We start from the raw sequence: 16243 nt of genomic DNA, 5'->3' as shown, positions 1-16243 counted from the left end.
AAAATTGGTGGCTTAATACTTCTGCAAATAGGTACACATTTATACCTTTAGAAAAATTTTCATATTCATATTCATGAAAAATTTTCATATTTTATGATTATTTTATGATTTTAGGGGTTTTTTTTTTTCATGCAAGTACGCCCTGAAAAAGGCTTAAAGCCACTCTTGGTAAGAGGCTACAAGAAGAAAAAATTTAAGATGAAATTTTTAAATGTTGTTTGTTTTCCTTTTGTCTAGCTTTCAATTCCCAGATTGTATCCTACTCGGATAAATTTTGGTATTATTAACTAACAATGTGAAAATATTATCACATTCATAGTTTATGTTTTAAAGACGGTGGCAAAAACAAAAAAAGATCTTTTCCACATTTGTATCAGACTTATTTTCAATGGCCTTTGTGAGATAGGGTGGACTGGATCCGGTATGCTTAAAGTTAACTTACTGGATCTAAAGTAAAGTCACAGCGAAGTAACAAAATGGGAATGATCAATGATGACGACCGAGTAAAGATGAACGATGCATTTAGAAGGTTTACAGAATAATTCATTGTCCCAATGGAATAGTTTCTTATTGCCTGCAGATACTAATAAAAGGCATCATTGACCACGATCATCCTCCTTTATCAAAGGAAATTGACTGACATCAATCAATGCTATCAAGTGCCATTTAACCACATGTAACCCCAACCCATTCGATAACAAATTCCTTTTAGATGACTAGATCTGTTGCGTGTGGTGGCTTAGGGGGGATAAGAACACCAAACTCAAGCTCTGGTGTTTGCGATTGATAGAGTGTGGGTTCGAGTCCTGGCCGTGTCCCTAAGCAAGACACTGAACCATAATTGCTGTGTTCTTCAGGTTGGACTTAATGCTGTAGGTCATGTGAATGTTGTTCAATTCATGGACATGAAAGAACCCAATGCACTTATCATAAAGAGAAGAGGGCTAAAGGCCCATGTGTTCCTGGTTTTATTGGCGCCATTTTGCACCACAGCACATTGTACACCATAACATGGTTCTACGTATGTTGTAAAGGAACGTTACAGAATTGGTAAGAAACTAAAATCGTGAAGATCACAGATTTACATAAAACTTACACGGTCTAATGATGATGAGAGTATAAATAATCTAACTTCGCGTTTGGAGTTTATCGCTCAGTGAGCGTTTTATTAATTTTTGTTTTGGCACCGATGCAATGCAAAATTTGTAATCGGTTTTTCACTATTCACTCGTGACCCAGATGGCCGATCGATCTCAAACTTCTACAGGTTTGTCAGTTTATGTATATGGTGGATTACATAAAGTGCTTTACACTGCCAGCAACTGTTTTGTTAGTGCTTTGATCTGCCCCCTTGGGGTGTGATATAGCGCTATATAAGAAGTAGTATAACCTAGTATTATTAAAGGCAGTGGACACTATAAGTAACTACTCAAACAATTATTTATAAGCATAAAACTTTACTTGGTAATGAGTAATGGGGAGAGGTTGATAGTATAAAACATTGTGCGAAACAGCTCCCTCTGAAGTGACATAGTTTTCGAGAAAGAAGTAATTTTCCACAAATTTGATTTTGAGACCTCAAGTTTAGAATTTGAGGTCTCGAAATCAAGCATCTGAAAGCACACAACTTGGGTGACCATGGTGCGACAAGGGTGTTTTTTCTTTCATTAATATCTCGCAGTTTTGATGACCGATTGAGCTCAAATTTTCACAGCTTTGTTATTTTATGCATATGTTGAGATACACCAACTGTGAAGACTATTTTTTGACAATTACCAATAGTGTCCAATGTCTTTAAGAAAACACTTAGTGTTTTGAAACGCCCATCGAGTGTGTTAAAGCGCTTTATAAGAACTCAGTTTAAATAACATTTTTATATACTATTATTATAGGAGGTCTTACCTCTCATCCAGTTCTTTCCGTTGACTCTCCAAGGTTCCGTGATCATCTTTCAGCTGTCCGTGCTTGCCTTTCAGCTTAGCGTGTTTCTTCTGTAGTTTACCGTGCTTTCTTGACACTTCATCATGCTCTCGTTGGAGCTCAGTGTGCTTGGTGAGGAGATCGTCGTGTTTCTTCAAGAGCTCGTTTTGATGTTCGTCGAGAAGCTTCTGCTGATGGAAACTCTCTTTAAGTTCCTCTCGTAATCCCTGAAGGAGAATTTAAACATCTCGGTTATTCAAGGAGTGGAGCATGATTTAATTTGTAAATAATAATAATTATAACAAGAGAACAAATCAACCAAAGGTGCTCAAGGTGCTATAAAAAAGGAAGAGAAAAGTAACTTAAAGGGAAAGGGACAGAAAGTAAGTTGCTGTAGGCTTTTACAACTTTAAGAGTGATTACCAAACGTATGCCTTCCCTTTAAAGACAAACTTATTTTCAACTTTGCATTTTTTTTTATGTTAGATAATTCTTTTTCAGAAATGTTCTATGTATATAATCAGGTTTTAAGCTTGTCACAGTGCTGTGATTTATACAGAAAAAAACCTTTTTATTATAATCATTATTATTATCATTGGTTTTACACCACTACAATGCACATACTCAAAAGTTTCTCAAGCTCTGTGGACAGAATCGCAGGCATTTTACTTGGGTGGGATGCGAACCCAATATGCCTGTGACTTTGTATGGTTCACAGAACTCGGGAAAGTACTGAGTATACAGTGCTGACACATCGGTGTTTATGGGTAAAACTAGAATGAGTATTCTTTATCCCGATGCAAATTTAACATCTTATAAACAATGTATGTAGCAATGTTTTTCCCAGTCTGTTAAATGATGCATGCCAGATTATAGTGGAATACAGATATGTCCCTGTTGGTTTTACAACTTATTGACTATAGCTATTCAAATAAATGATTGGAATCCATGGTCTGCTAACAACCTCAAGGGAATACATGTTATGACTAGAACCAACCTAGAAAACTTGGCTTAAGTTCAACAGGAATAACATTTCCCAGGTAATGAATGCATGGATTATGTTCTTAAACATTGTTTTGCTACAGCAGGGCTTGATTTAAAACAAAACAAGTCAAATCTTAGTAATTTTAACAATCTGTCATTAGTACACCAGTACTAATGGAAATTAGTATACCTGGGGTGGATTTCACAAAGAGTTAGGACTAGTCTTATCTTGAGTTAGGACCAGTTACTCGTCCTAACTCTTTGTGAAATCGACCCCAGTACTAATGAAATTGCATTGGCTCCCATTGCCAACTAAACTGGTTCACCAGTATTCCCCTACTCGGACATTAAGATCATCTCGTAACACTCTTTGCTTATCACAACTACAATAATTAGTGAATCTAAATGAACAGAAAAACTCAGATACCTCACTCAGTTTGCAATGTTTTTCAATCTTTTTGTCTGCTCATAACTATAAGGTCACTACATGTAATGGCATTTTCATACTATCAAAAGGCCCTTACATGAAAAATTTGAATTAATTTGAAGGACAAAAATGAATCAATAGCAACAGTTATGTTTTACTTGAAAAAAATAATGTTTCTTTTTGCAAAACAAATTCTTTGCCAACCACTCTTGATCAATAAAACCCCATCTACCAAGAGCTAAAATAGTATACAAAAGCAGTTTTACAAAATCCATACATTGCTACATGGATAAGGACCTTGTAGTTATGAGCGGCGATTTGATAGATGGAGACCAAAGATTCATAACAGTGCCAAGCTCATCCTTGAACGACGATTTCACCCAAACAGACTAAAGTGCTTCCACACTAGTTCTAATCCATCCACAATTACCAGCTTTGACTCCTGGTTTAGAGTTAGTTTCAAGAACCGATATGATATAGGGTAAACAGCTGATGAAAAGGGGCACATCTGATATGGGTTGTTGTTGATCTGTACTGAATACCGATGGCTGTCCATCGGGAAGATGGAGGCTGACATAGCCTTAAAGGAACACGTTGCCTTGGATCGGTCGAGTTGGTCTTTGAAAAGCGTTTGTTATAATATGCATATGGGTAGAAAGATGCTGTAAAAGTAGAATACAATGATCCACACAAACATGTCTCGAAATTGCACAGTTTTCCTTTTACCTCGTCGACTAACACGGTCGGCCATTTATGGGAGTCAAATTTTTGACTCCCATAAATGGCCGACTGTGTCAGTTCGCACAGTAAAAGGAAAACCACGCAATTTCGAGGCAAACTTGTGTGGATCATTGTATTCTACTTTTAAATTATCTTTCCAATCATATGCATTTTATAACAAACAGTTACAAACGCTTTTTTATAGACCAACTCGTCCGATCCAAGGCAACGTGTTCCTTTAATAAAAAAATCTTGCGTTAAAGCCATTGGACACTTTCGGTAAAAAGTATTGTCCAAGGCCCACACTTCGTGTATCACAACTTATATATAAAATAACAAACCTGTGAAAATTTAGGCTCAATCGGTCATCGGAGTCGGGAGAAAATAACGGGAAAACCCTCCCTTGTTTCCGCACGTTTCGCCGTGTCATGACATGTGTTTAAAATAAATTTGTAATTCTTGCTATCGAGAATTGATATTGTTTTAATGTTTTCTCAAAAAGTAAAGCATGTCATGGACTAATATTTCAAGAGAAGTCTTTCACCATAACCTTCTGTACACCCTGTAAATTATTTGTAAATCTGTGAACTTTTTTTTTTTTTTTCTGTACCGAAAGTGTATAATGGCTTTAACACTTGCTACAATTTGGACACTCTGCCAACTCTACAATGCCAACCAGGGAATACATCCTATCTGTTATTTGTGTACATTAAGACGAGATTTTTTACTCCGCGATGATTCATCAATCCCGATTTCTGGACTTTTGATAAAGGTTTGGGTATCCCTTACCAAAAGATGACAGGTCTTCTCCTGTCTGAGTTTGGACACTTTTCGTTGTCTTTCAATCTTAACAAGGAGGAGGTATCAAATGACAAAGGTAACACTTCCATGTTCATGTAGTTAAGATAGCGTTGAAAGATAAACAGTCTTGTCAGGGAAACCAATTTACGGCCTTTCAGCGGGAAAAAAACAAATGCAGCCGAGAGCTTCTCGAGTTACCCTAAAGATAAGACGTTTCTATTTATATAAAATAAAAATAAAAGTTTGCATTGGGGAAAAACAAAGGATCTATGAGAAGTCTAACTAGATTGATTTTGTTAAGTGTTGTAACTTAGCGTGACAGTTAGGTCATCTCAGCTGAAATGAGAAAATGGGACTGCTGTACAAGTGTCTAATAAGAGCCAACGAGCCTCATAAACAATCCAAGCCTACTCAGGGAGTTTGGTGTGCATGCAGTGTAATCAAGTCCATGTGATTTTCAATAAAGGTATTGCAAAACAGAACCTGCAGCCATACAAGCAAAATCAGTAGCTACCCTGATAACGGGTTCGAATCCCGGTCGTGACACTTGTGTCCCTGAGCAAGACACTTAACTATAATTACTTCTCTCCACCCAGGGGTAAATGGGTAGTGAGGGCAGAGATGGTTCTTATGATTGATTCAGAGCATACTAAAATTGCACAGGCTGTATACTCCCCAGGGAGCTGAGATGGTTAAAAGAATGAATTAAGGCCCAGTGACCCGGGGTAAAAATGTAAGAAGCGCTTTGAGACGCCCTTCAGGTGTAAAAAGTGCTATATAAAAACTGGTTATTTTTATATTTTGTACCAATAAAACAAAAACGTTGATATGGAACAGTAAGAAATTAGCTGAGTCCATACGACTTTATCGGCGACTTAAGTTGAAAACATTACAAGAATGAGATTTGGACATGTGGCCTCCAGCTCACAACGCCAGCGCTATACCAACTGAGCCATCTAGCCCTAACGTTGGCAGTCTCCTTATTTTCTTTGAGGGGCCAGTCAGAAGCCATTTAACCTGTAATTGCCATGTAGCCAGGGATCACACCCAAGTTTACGATACAACCTGGGAAGGGGCATTACAGGGAAAGTGGATGCAACATAGAACTTTGATTACCTCAAATTGAATTTTAAAAATTACCCAGTCAGTCTCCCCAAAGTTTTATACTTCAGTATGAAAAAACCTGCATTGCAAGCAAAAACCCGTAATGACACTTAACATCTGAACATAATATAGCACAAAGAATTGGAATTGTAGTAGTCAATGTCTAGACCAAAATAGGTTTCCTCTTAACCATCAACCCACATTTTGCGCTACATTATTCCAATAATGAAGTCAGCATGAATGATCAATGATAAAATTGACAGTTTCTAGGGCAGGGAGTAAATCAGTATCCAGGTTTCTCAATTCTTCATGAGTTTGAGAATGTAAATCAAAAGATGTCACAAATTGAACATCAACCAGATAATTTACTAAATATATCAGTTGACAGGTCAAGTTTCATCTCTCTCTCTCTCTCTCTCTCTCTCTCTCTCTCTCTCTCTTTCATTATTTTTTTGTTATTTTGCAAACTATGGACCGAATCTATAAAGTGTTATACAGGATTGGTAAGGATGACAAATATTAAAGTTCAGACGGTAAGCTCACTGATTATGAAAGTGCAAAGTAGAACCATTTGTTATTTAAAAAAAAAAAATTCTGTGAAATTAAAAGTCAAATTCAAGAAAAATGTAAAAGCTCAATGGTAAATGGAAGGTACTATTATTTTATTTTATGTTAGTCTGAACGCTTCCTGATTATGTAATGTAAAAATTAGAAAACTGTATCTGAAAACCTAAAGAAAAATGTGGAAGAGCTCAACTTGGTTTTAACAACCAAAATTAAAGACAATGTATTGCGCAATGTTGTCTCAACTCCACAATGGATTAAGACCAAATTTTCAAAGGTTTGTTTTTCTATGTGTTACGGTTGATCACAAGAAACATGAACACTGTCTGTGACTTTTTTATCAGCTCTGCCAATCCTGTATAAAAACGCAACAGCCAATTTTGGTTTTAACAACCCGGAATTAAAACGCAACTTGAGGACAATGCGTTTAAAGCTGGAAAATGTGGTGTTTATTTGTTATTATATAACTGACACATAGATCCTTCATTTGATTGGTGGAACTTACTTCAGGTGACATTCACTACTACTCCCATCCGCACCGACGATCAAAAAGACCTATTCGCCCATGGGGAATAGCATTTCCCATTCAACAGTTAGGATCATCCTTGTTTCCAATAATGTTTTTGAGCAGTACAGCCCTGCCCACTGCTGCTAAAACCAAGGAGCACCTGTGCAAAAGGTTGTGATCCGATTTGTGCATTGTTGCCGCTACGCGGCGCTATATGATTTTTGGTTGCAGTAATTTGTGTGATTTTTTATAATGTTATACTTTTAAAATACATCAAATGACAAGGATCTTTATGTCAGTTATAAAAAACAAATATTGAGTGGCTTTAATTCGTGGTGTACGGCGCTATATGATTTTTTGTTGTCAGTAATTTGTGTGATTTTTCATAATGTTATACTTTTAAAATACATCAAATGACAAGGATCTTTATGTCAGTTATATAAAACAAATATCGAATGGCTTTAATTTGTGGTATGAGGAATATTATCGCTCGGTAAAATTTTGACTTTTCCATTTCACTCGGCCTTGTCTCGTGAAATGGAATTGTCCAAATTTTACCTTGCGATAATATCCCCCATTCCACTCTGAGCCACTCAATATTTGTATACAATTTTCTCCTGACTCCACAATTGGTCAAGCCGAAATGTGAACAGACTTGTTATTTCATGTATTATGGTTGATCAAACAAAACATGAACACTGCAGCCCTACCAAACAATTCTGTAAAAATACCGCTGAACAACAACCTCCCCTACAAAAAAAAATATTTTGACAAAAATGTGTAATTTAAACAACTCTGAATATTAGTTTACCACCCTTCACCCTTCCATTCCCGATTCATTTCACTTGACATTTTCTCCCCTCGGTTTGTTTCCCTTCTCATTTAAAGCCATTATACACTTTCGGTAAACAGTATTGTCCAAGTCCCACACTTCGTGTATCACAACTTATATATAAAATAACAATCCTGTGGAAATTTAGGCTCAATCGGACAACGGAGTCGGGAGAAAATAACTGGAAAACCCATCCTGTTTTCGCGTGTTTCGCCGTGTCATGACATGTGTTTATAACAAATCTGTAATTCTCGTTAACGAGAATTTATATTGTTTTACCGTTTTCTCAAAAAGTAAAGCATTTCATGGACTAATATTTCAAGAGAAGTCTTTCCCCATTACCTTCTGTAAACCCTGTAAGTTATTCGTAAATCTGTGAACTTTTGTTTTTTTTCTGTACCGAAAGGGTCCAATGGCTTTAAATGTAAGATAAGATGCTATATTTTGACCAAACATCTGTAAGTCTTTGAGGTGAACTTGTAAAGGGACGTCCCTTGGGGGTTTCCGATCCTTACCTGTTGTGTCTTAAGATGCTCATCGTGATGGTGAGCAATCTGTTCTTGTAGAGAGCTCAACTTCTCACCAAGATCTTCTGGGGCCGTGTCGTCGGCTTGCTGTTGATATAAAAAAATAAGAAACATTAATCTCAAGTAACAGACTTATTATCCCTGGAGTAGATGCTAGAAGGTATAATAAACGCTGTGCGGCTGAGAGGTGCTCAAGTACATATTAAAAAAGTGACAAAAGTTCAGGTAAAGAAAGTAAAACATAAAAATAAAAAATAAAAAACATTCTTGCAAAACTCACTCCAAACAAATGGATGACGGTGAGGCATGAACTTGTTTTTGCACAAAATCATGTGTTTTTGCTAAAAGTTTGTGTTTTAATGTTATTGTTTACTTATAAGAACATAGTTTATTATACTATATTATATTAAGTTTTTATACATCGCATGCTCCCTGGGGACCATACAGCCTTGTGCAACAAATATATATATATATATCGGTTCATCTTCTTAAAGGGAAGGTACACGTTTGGTAATTACTCAAAACAAATATTAACGTAAAAAATGACTTGGTAACGAGCATTGGGGAGCTGTTGGTAGTATAAAACATTATGAGAAACGACTCCCTCTGAAGTAACGTAGTTTATGAGAAAGAGGTAATTTCTCACTAAAATAATAAAAGACTTCTAGCTAGAAGTGTGAAAACTGTTATATTTTTACAAAACCACATTTACTTTGAAGTAAAATATTTCTCAGATTGCTTTATACTATCGAAAGCTGCTGCTTAGGCTTCTAACTATTGGTCACTATTGCCATTCATTTTAAGAGTAGGCTAATGACCAAACGTAAACCTTCCTTTTAGAGACGACTCTGAATGATCATAAATAATAATAATAGCGACTATTATGTCAGAATTGACCATTTCGCTTGAGTTATTATTACCCTCTTACATGGTTACTTGGCCATTATCTTCCTTCCATTAAACATTGTTAAAACCATTTCAGCTCCTTAAAGGGAAGGTACACGTTTGGTAATTACTCAAAACAAATATTAACTTAAAAAATTACTTGGTAACGAGCATTGGGGAGCTGTTGGTAGTATCAAACATTGTGGGAAACAACTCCCTCTGAAGTAACGTAGTTTTTGAGAAAGAGGTTATTTCTCACTAAAATAATAAAAGACTTCTCTAGCTAGAACTCTTTTATTCCTATCTGAAAGCACATAAATTCGTCCAACAAGGGTGTTTTTTCTTTCATAATGTTCTCGCAACTTCGATGACCTATTGAGCCCAAATTTTCACAGGTTTGTTATTTTATGCTTATGATGGGATACACCAAGTGAGAACACTGGTCTTTGACAATTACCAAACGTGTACAGTTCCTTTAAGGATTACACAGCTTATGTTGCCAAATGGGCAGTACACCAAGTTATAACAGGAACAAACTCTTTCCTCACAGGTACCCCAAAAGTATGATGAAATTTTAAAAAAAATTGTACATACTTAGATGTGTTGACCCAATTACGTTGATGGCCTCACCCAGAACAAATCTCGACATAACATTTTCTTGAGTTTCATTTGTACTATGTTTCGTTTTCATGCGGAGATAACATGTGTTTATGAGTTTTCATGTGTACGTTAAGTTGTGTTTTTGAGTTAGTTTTCATTTAGTGCCTAAAAGGTAAGTTGTATTTTGAATTTTTATTCAAAGTTTAGTTGTGTTTTTTAGTTTTCTTTCAGGGTCTTTAAAGGAATTAGAGAATTGGTAAGAATAAAAATTGTCTAAGATAACAGATTTACATAAAACTTACACTGTCTAATGATGATGAGAGTAGAAAACATCCTTTGAAATATTTCTGTCTGAAATGTCATATTTGATGAGAAATAAATAAAACTAATTTCCCATTTGGAGTTTATCGCTCAGTGAGCGCTTTATTTAAAAAAGAAAATTAAATCAATGTCATGCAAAATGTAAGTTTTTCATTCTTATTCTCATTAGCCAGATGGCCAATCTATCTCAAACTTCTTCTTTTTAGTTTATGTATATCAGGGATTACAACAATTGCTCACACTGTCACCAACTGTTTTGTTAGCAAAAAAGAATTATGTAATTTTCCTTAAGGTTTAGTTGTGTTTATGAGTTTCCTTTTCAAGTTTTGTTGTTTATAATTATGAGCTTTTTATTTGTAAGTTTAGCTGCGTTTATGAGCTTTCATTTGTAAGTGGAGTTGTGCTTATGAATTTTCAATTGTAAGTTAATCTGTGTTTTTTAGTTTTAGTTAAGCTGTATGGTTGAGGTTTTTATTCTTAAGTTGAGATGAAACTTAACAATCGTCTCAGCCATCCCGGAGAACAAGTTTCTCCAGAGAGATCAAAATGCAAGCACAGAAACCAAGTCTTGTCACTGCATAACAAGAACCACACCCGGACTCCTCTATTTCTGGCATTCATTCAAAGCTCAAGACAGACTTAAAAGATAAAGATCTGAGAGATGAAAACCAATCCTGGTCTACTCCCAGAGGTGGTTAACATGATACAGTCAACGACGCACTAACATCTTATTGTACCTCCTTGATCACATGGGACATCACGCAATACAAGAAGGGGTTTTACAGAGGATGGCTTTCCCTGTTCAGTCTGACCATATGGGGATTTATGAGGTATTATCGTCAAAGGCTTTAATGCTGAATGTTTCAGATTTATTTAAGTATTTATCAGAACAGGCTTTTCTTATCTCCTTAGGCCGAAACTGCGACGAGATGAAAATTTATCTTGATTGCTGAATTTGGAAGTAATTTCCTATCATTTTGGTAAATGAGGTTAGATGGTTATATGAATACTTGATACATGGATAGTACGAGTGAACCAGAAATTTTAGTTTCAGGTGGCGCATCAAGGAGAGAGCAGTTATAAAATGAGATATGGTGACAGCAGATCTACAAATGGCACTTTAGAGAAGGTAATCTGGGCTGGAATTTCAACACTTCAACCTTGTCATTGACAAGAATGAAGGAAAGATACTGAAAAGAAATCCCTTCCGTTAAAATAGTCTCCTTAAATTTCTTATGGATAATGGTATCAATTTCTGTTTTTAATGAGTTGCATCTAGAGTAAGGCCATGTCTTAATTGGCGGCTTTGGCTACAACTGGATCGGAAACTAATAAATACCTCATAGATTCTGTGCCTTTTGATTGGTCAAAGACTGATCACATTTGAATGTACAGACCGACCCATAAGCAAGTATGTTGGTGTGTAAAATGTTGGTATGCTCAGTTTGCGTCCGCTTATTTTGTCTTTGAATTCATATTTTAAAATGTGTATCAGAATGGTTTGGGATAGGCCTATACGAGTAATTGTAAGTTAAAGGTTTTACAAGGTGGTCAAACAAAAATGTATTTTCTGAACTCCGTTGGTTGACAGAAAGCATGACCAAATAAAATCACAAACACAGATGATACTAAAATACATCCAACTGTCTTTCCGCATTTGTCTATTTCTTATTTCCAAGCCAATAGTTAACAAATAATTATAGTAAAGCATCTGGCGTGTCATGGCCGAGCGGTTAAGAGCACCAGATTCAAGCTCTGGTGTTTGATCAGCAGAGTGTGGGTTCGAATCCCGGTCGTGACACTTGCTTTGTAAAATTGGGGAGGTAGTGCTTTCTGCTCTACCGGCCAGGCTTTCGACTGATGATACCCAAGCCTACATCCGTATGGACTGTAAAAGGGGAAACCCTGTTTAAGCCCTAGGAGTAGGTGGCAACGGCCTCTGTGTGTCTGGCGACTTGCATAAAAAAATATATATATATATAAAAAAATCTTGCTCAAGGGCACAAGTGTCCTGACTGGGACCTGAACCCACGCTCAATGATGACTTAACCACCAGAACTTATATTTGATGCTCTATACCGCTTTGGCCTAACACCAAACTGTTGCTGTTGAAAATGATTTACTCATTTTAGTTGATTAGAAATTAAAAACTCTGATTACTTACCACTTCCGTGCTGACGGTGTCTGGTACATAGGTCTGTGCTTCCTGCTCACAAGAGGGAGCCCTTTGCAGCAAGGAGAGTTGTAAACTAGAATCATCTTCCAGGTCCTCGACAACCTGCTCCGTGTCTTCATTTTTACTGCAAGATATCAAAGAAAAATCTTGTGAAAAAGTGGATTCCCATTTTACTAAACAACAAAGTGTGTTTCCTGGGTTTGGGGGGGGGGGGGGGGGTTTGGATGGATGTATTATCATTGTTTAAAGGGAAGGTAATTACTACAAAAAATAATGACCATACAAACTTACTTGGTAAGAAGCACTGCACCTGTTGATAATGTGTAGTATTTTGAGAAATAATTCCCTTCAAAAGGAATGTGGTTTTAGAGGTTCCAGAAAGAAAAAAACATTTCAATCTGAGAAACGTTTCTGCGTGAAACCATTCTCAGATTGTGTATTCCAAACAGATTATTATTCCTGAGTGGACATTCCCACTCCAGATCAATAGTGTTTAGTGTCTTTAAAGGCACTGTACACGTTTGGTAATTGTCAAAGACCAGTGTTCTCACTTGGTGTATCTCAACATATGCACAAAATAACAAACCTGTGAACATTTTGGCTCAATCGGTCATCAAAATTGAGAGAAAATTATGAAAGGAAAAACACCCTTGTTGGACGAATTTGTGTGCTATCAGATAGAAATAAAATACTTCTAGCTAGAAGTCTTTTATTATTTTAGTGAGAAATTACCTCTTTCTCAAAAACTACTTTACTTCAGAGGGAGTCGTTTCCAACAATGTTTAATACTATAAACAGCTCTCCAATGCTTGTTACCAAGTCAGTTTTTAAGTTAATATATAAGACATTTGCTATCTTACCCAGACACCAACCAAACTGCACTAGGAACTCTTGCTGATTTGCGTAGTGACCAGATATAACGCACCATGAAGTTATAACGAGCATTAGCAATCTTCAGTAACCCTTTCCTTGGAACATTCATCTGAAACAAAGAAAGACATTTTTTTTCAGTAAATCTCTTCACAACAAGGTTTATCCTTGTAACCTTGATCTAAACTTTTATGACCAAGCTTGATTTTAACCTTCTTTAAAGACAGTGGACACTATTGGTAATTATAACACCCCTTGCAAGTATTCTGCCTGCTCATTGGTTTAGAGCGCGTCACATGACATGTCATAGTTTTGCTAGTCGACGGCCGTGTGATAGTGCGTTGGTTTGCCATGCGCTAGTCCGAAGACTAGCACACGGCGCCGTGCGCTAGTCCGACAGACTAGCACACGGCGTGCAGTACCCAGACGTCCGTTGCGTGTACGAGGATGATAAATTAATAGTCTGTAACCATTTCGGATTGCACAACCCTACATGCAACACAGTAAGTAAAAGTGTTTGCAATCTGTATTCGCGTCGTCCGTGGATTATAGCATTCAGGTCTGTAACTTAATAATAATAGTACAGTATTTAGAAATGTTTGGGGTGTTATAAAACAAATATTGACTGCTTTTACTCATGCAATGGTTAAAAACTATGACTCCCTCGGTGATCCCCGGAGCGTTCTATTTTCCCTCGGCTTCGCCTCGGGAAAATAGAAACGCTCCGGGGATCACCTTGGGAGTCTTAGTTTTAACCATAGCACTCGAAGCAGTCACTATTTGTATATTTGTCAAAGACCAGTCTTCTCACTTAGTGTATCTCAACATATGCATAAAATCACAAACCTGTGAAAATTTGAGCTCAATCGGTCGTCGAATTTGCGAGATAATAATGAAAGAAAAACACCCTTGTCACACGAAGTTGTGTGCTTACTGATGCTTGATTTCGAGACCTCAAATTCTAAACTTGACGTCTCAAAATCAAATTTGTGGAAAATTACTTCTTTCTCAAAAACTACGTCACTTCAGAGGGAGCTGTTTCTCACAATGTTTTATACTATCAACCTCTCCCCATTACTCGTAATCAAGAAAGGTTTTAATGATGATAATTATTTTGAGTAATTATCAATAGTGTCCACTGCCTTTAAAGGTAGGGTCCTAGATTAGTTTTTGTCAATGTAACGTTGATTTATATCGTTGATTTATATCTCTTCACAGCAAGTTTTATCCTTGTAACCTTGATCTAAAATATTACGACCAAGCTTGATTTTAACCTTTCCTTAAAGGTAGGGTCCTTGATTAGTTTTTGTCAATGTTACGTTTATTTATAGGCAAACATTTCAATAAAGCATGCAATTAAAGCCACCTTATACAGCACTGCAAATTAAGGGAAACATTGATATTTCTTTTAAAGAAACGTTACAGAATTGGTAAGAACCACAAATCGTGAAGATCGCAGATTTACATAAAACTTACACGGTCTAATGATGATGAGAGAAGAACACATCCCTCGAAATATTTCTGTCTGAATTGTCATATTTGATGAGAAATAACTTATCTAGTTTCGCATTTGGAGTGTATGCGTTTTATTCATTTGATGATGTCGTGCAAAATGTGTAATCAGTTTTTCACTATTTTCTCGTGACCCAGTTGGCTGATCGCTCTTTAACTTCTCCAGGTTTGTCAGTTTATGTATGTGGTGGATTACATTAAGTGCTTACACTGCCAGCAAATGTTTTGTAGCAAAACCAATTCTGTAATGTTCCTTTAAATGACATGTCTGAAAAAGAAGCCAGAATTTGAAAGACTTCTTTCTTTTTGGGGCTGCAAAGTCAATTCAATTCAAGAACATATTAATTTCCATACTCTCATGAAAGAATAACAACAGTTACATGTATTATGGAGTAAGGGACTTTTTCCGAAACCTCTACTTTGGCTCCGTCGCCAGGCCTTGTGTGATGTTGGAAACACTGTGCAAAATGCACATTTCTCCAAAATTGATGATGGAGTTCGAGCAGGAGCCAGAGCACAAGCTAAGGTTCCAAAAAGGTCCCTGATGTAGCTGGTACTCACCGTTCTATGATCATAAGTTATAACTGTGTAGTATTTGGCTTGTCTGCTTTCATCTTTGGGTCCGAATTGAAGGATACCGGGCATCCAGACCTCATGGCCAGCAGCAACGCAACACACCAAGACAAAATCACCAGTCTAAAAATATAATAAGAAATAGTGAGTCATAATTCTACAAATCTCTTTTTATATTTCCAGTTTTTTTTTGACAAAGATAACTTATAAGGTGTATTGTAACCTGGGTGTTATCCATGGCTATAAGGCAGCTTAGGTTCTGGCATCCGACAGTACCCCCCCCCCCCACCCCACCACCCAATCAAAGATACTGATAAAACAGGGAGTCTGCCAACATAAGGTATTCTGTTATGTTTCCATTTGATAGAAATCTTTTGATTAAAAACTTGTGCAACTTCAGGGTTTTATTTTTTAATTTTTTATGTTTACTATTTGATCAACTATTTGATCTATTTGATAGCTCCCTCGCTGAAAGCTCGGAACTTAGGGGTATATTTTTGATTTATCGATGACATTTCAGCCCCACATCAACAACATTGTTCGTTTATCATCATATCACATCAGGAATATAGGTAAGATTCACAAGTACTTGGACGAAAGTGCCACTGAAAAGGTCATTCACGCATTTGTTACTTCTGGTCTTGACAACGCCAATGCTCTTCTCTACAGTCTTCCTAACAACCAGATTTCCCGACTTCAACAGCTCCAAAATACTGCTGCCCGCATTGTGACACTGTCTAGAAAATCCTGTTCTTTCACCCCCATTCTGAAACAACTACATGTACACTGGCTCCCTATCTCTCAACGAATCATCTTCAAGCTGATGCTCATTGTCCACAAAGCTCTAAATGGCAAGGCTCCCCACTATATTTCTGAACTGCTTCAAGTTTACACTCCATCAAGGAATCTTCGATCAAGT

The 16243-nt window shown here is 36.7% G+C and overlaps 1 protein-coding gene across 2 annotated transcripts in view; it reads right to left on the bottom strand.

Moving 5' to 3' along the window:
- LOC139936651 (von Willebrand factor A domain-containing protein 3B-like) overlaps positions 1–16243 on the bottom strand; it is a 79314-nt gene that overhangs the window by 20774 nt on the left and 42297 nt on the right. For both annotated transcript variants that reach the window (XM_071931507.1, XM_071931508.1), the window contains exons 21-25: positions 15313–15447; positions 13230–13351; positions 12358–12493; positions 8376–8474; positions 1903–2147 (exon numbers count right to left, since the gene is read on the bottom strand). In XM_071931507.1, coding sequence (XP_071787608.1) covers positions 1903–2147; positions 8376–8474; positions 12358–12493; positions 13230–13351; positions 15313–15447 — 737 coding nt within the window. The remainder of the gene's footprint in view (positions 1–1902; positions 2148–8375; positions 8475–12357; positions 12494–13229; positions 13352–15312; positions 15448–16243) is intronic.

The sequence above is a fragment of the Asterias amurensis genome, chromosome 4 (genome assembly GCF_032118995.1).
Source record: "Asterias amurensis chromosome 4, ASM3211899v1".
In the NCBI taxonomy this organism is placed as follows: Eukaryota; Metazoa; Echinodermata; class Asteroidea; order Forcipulatida; family Asteriidae; genus Asterias; species Asterias amurensis.
Note: the sequence above shows the minus strand (reverse complement) of the source record. Positions and strands in the feature narration are given on the sequence as shown.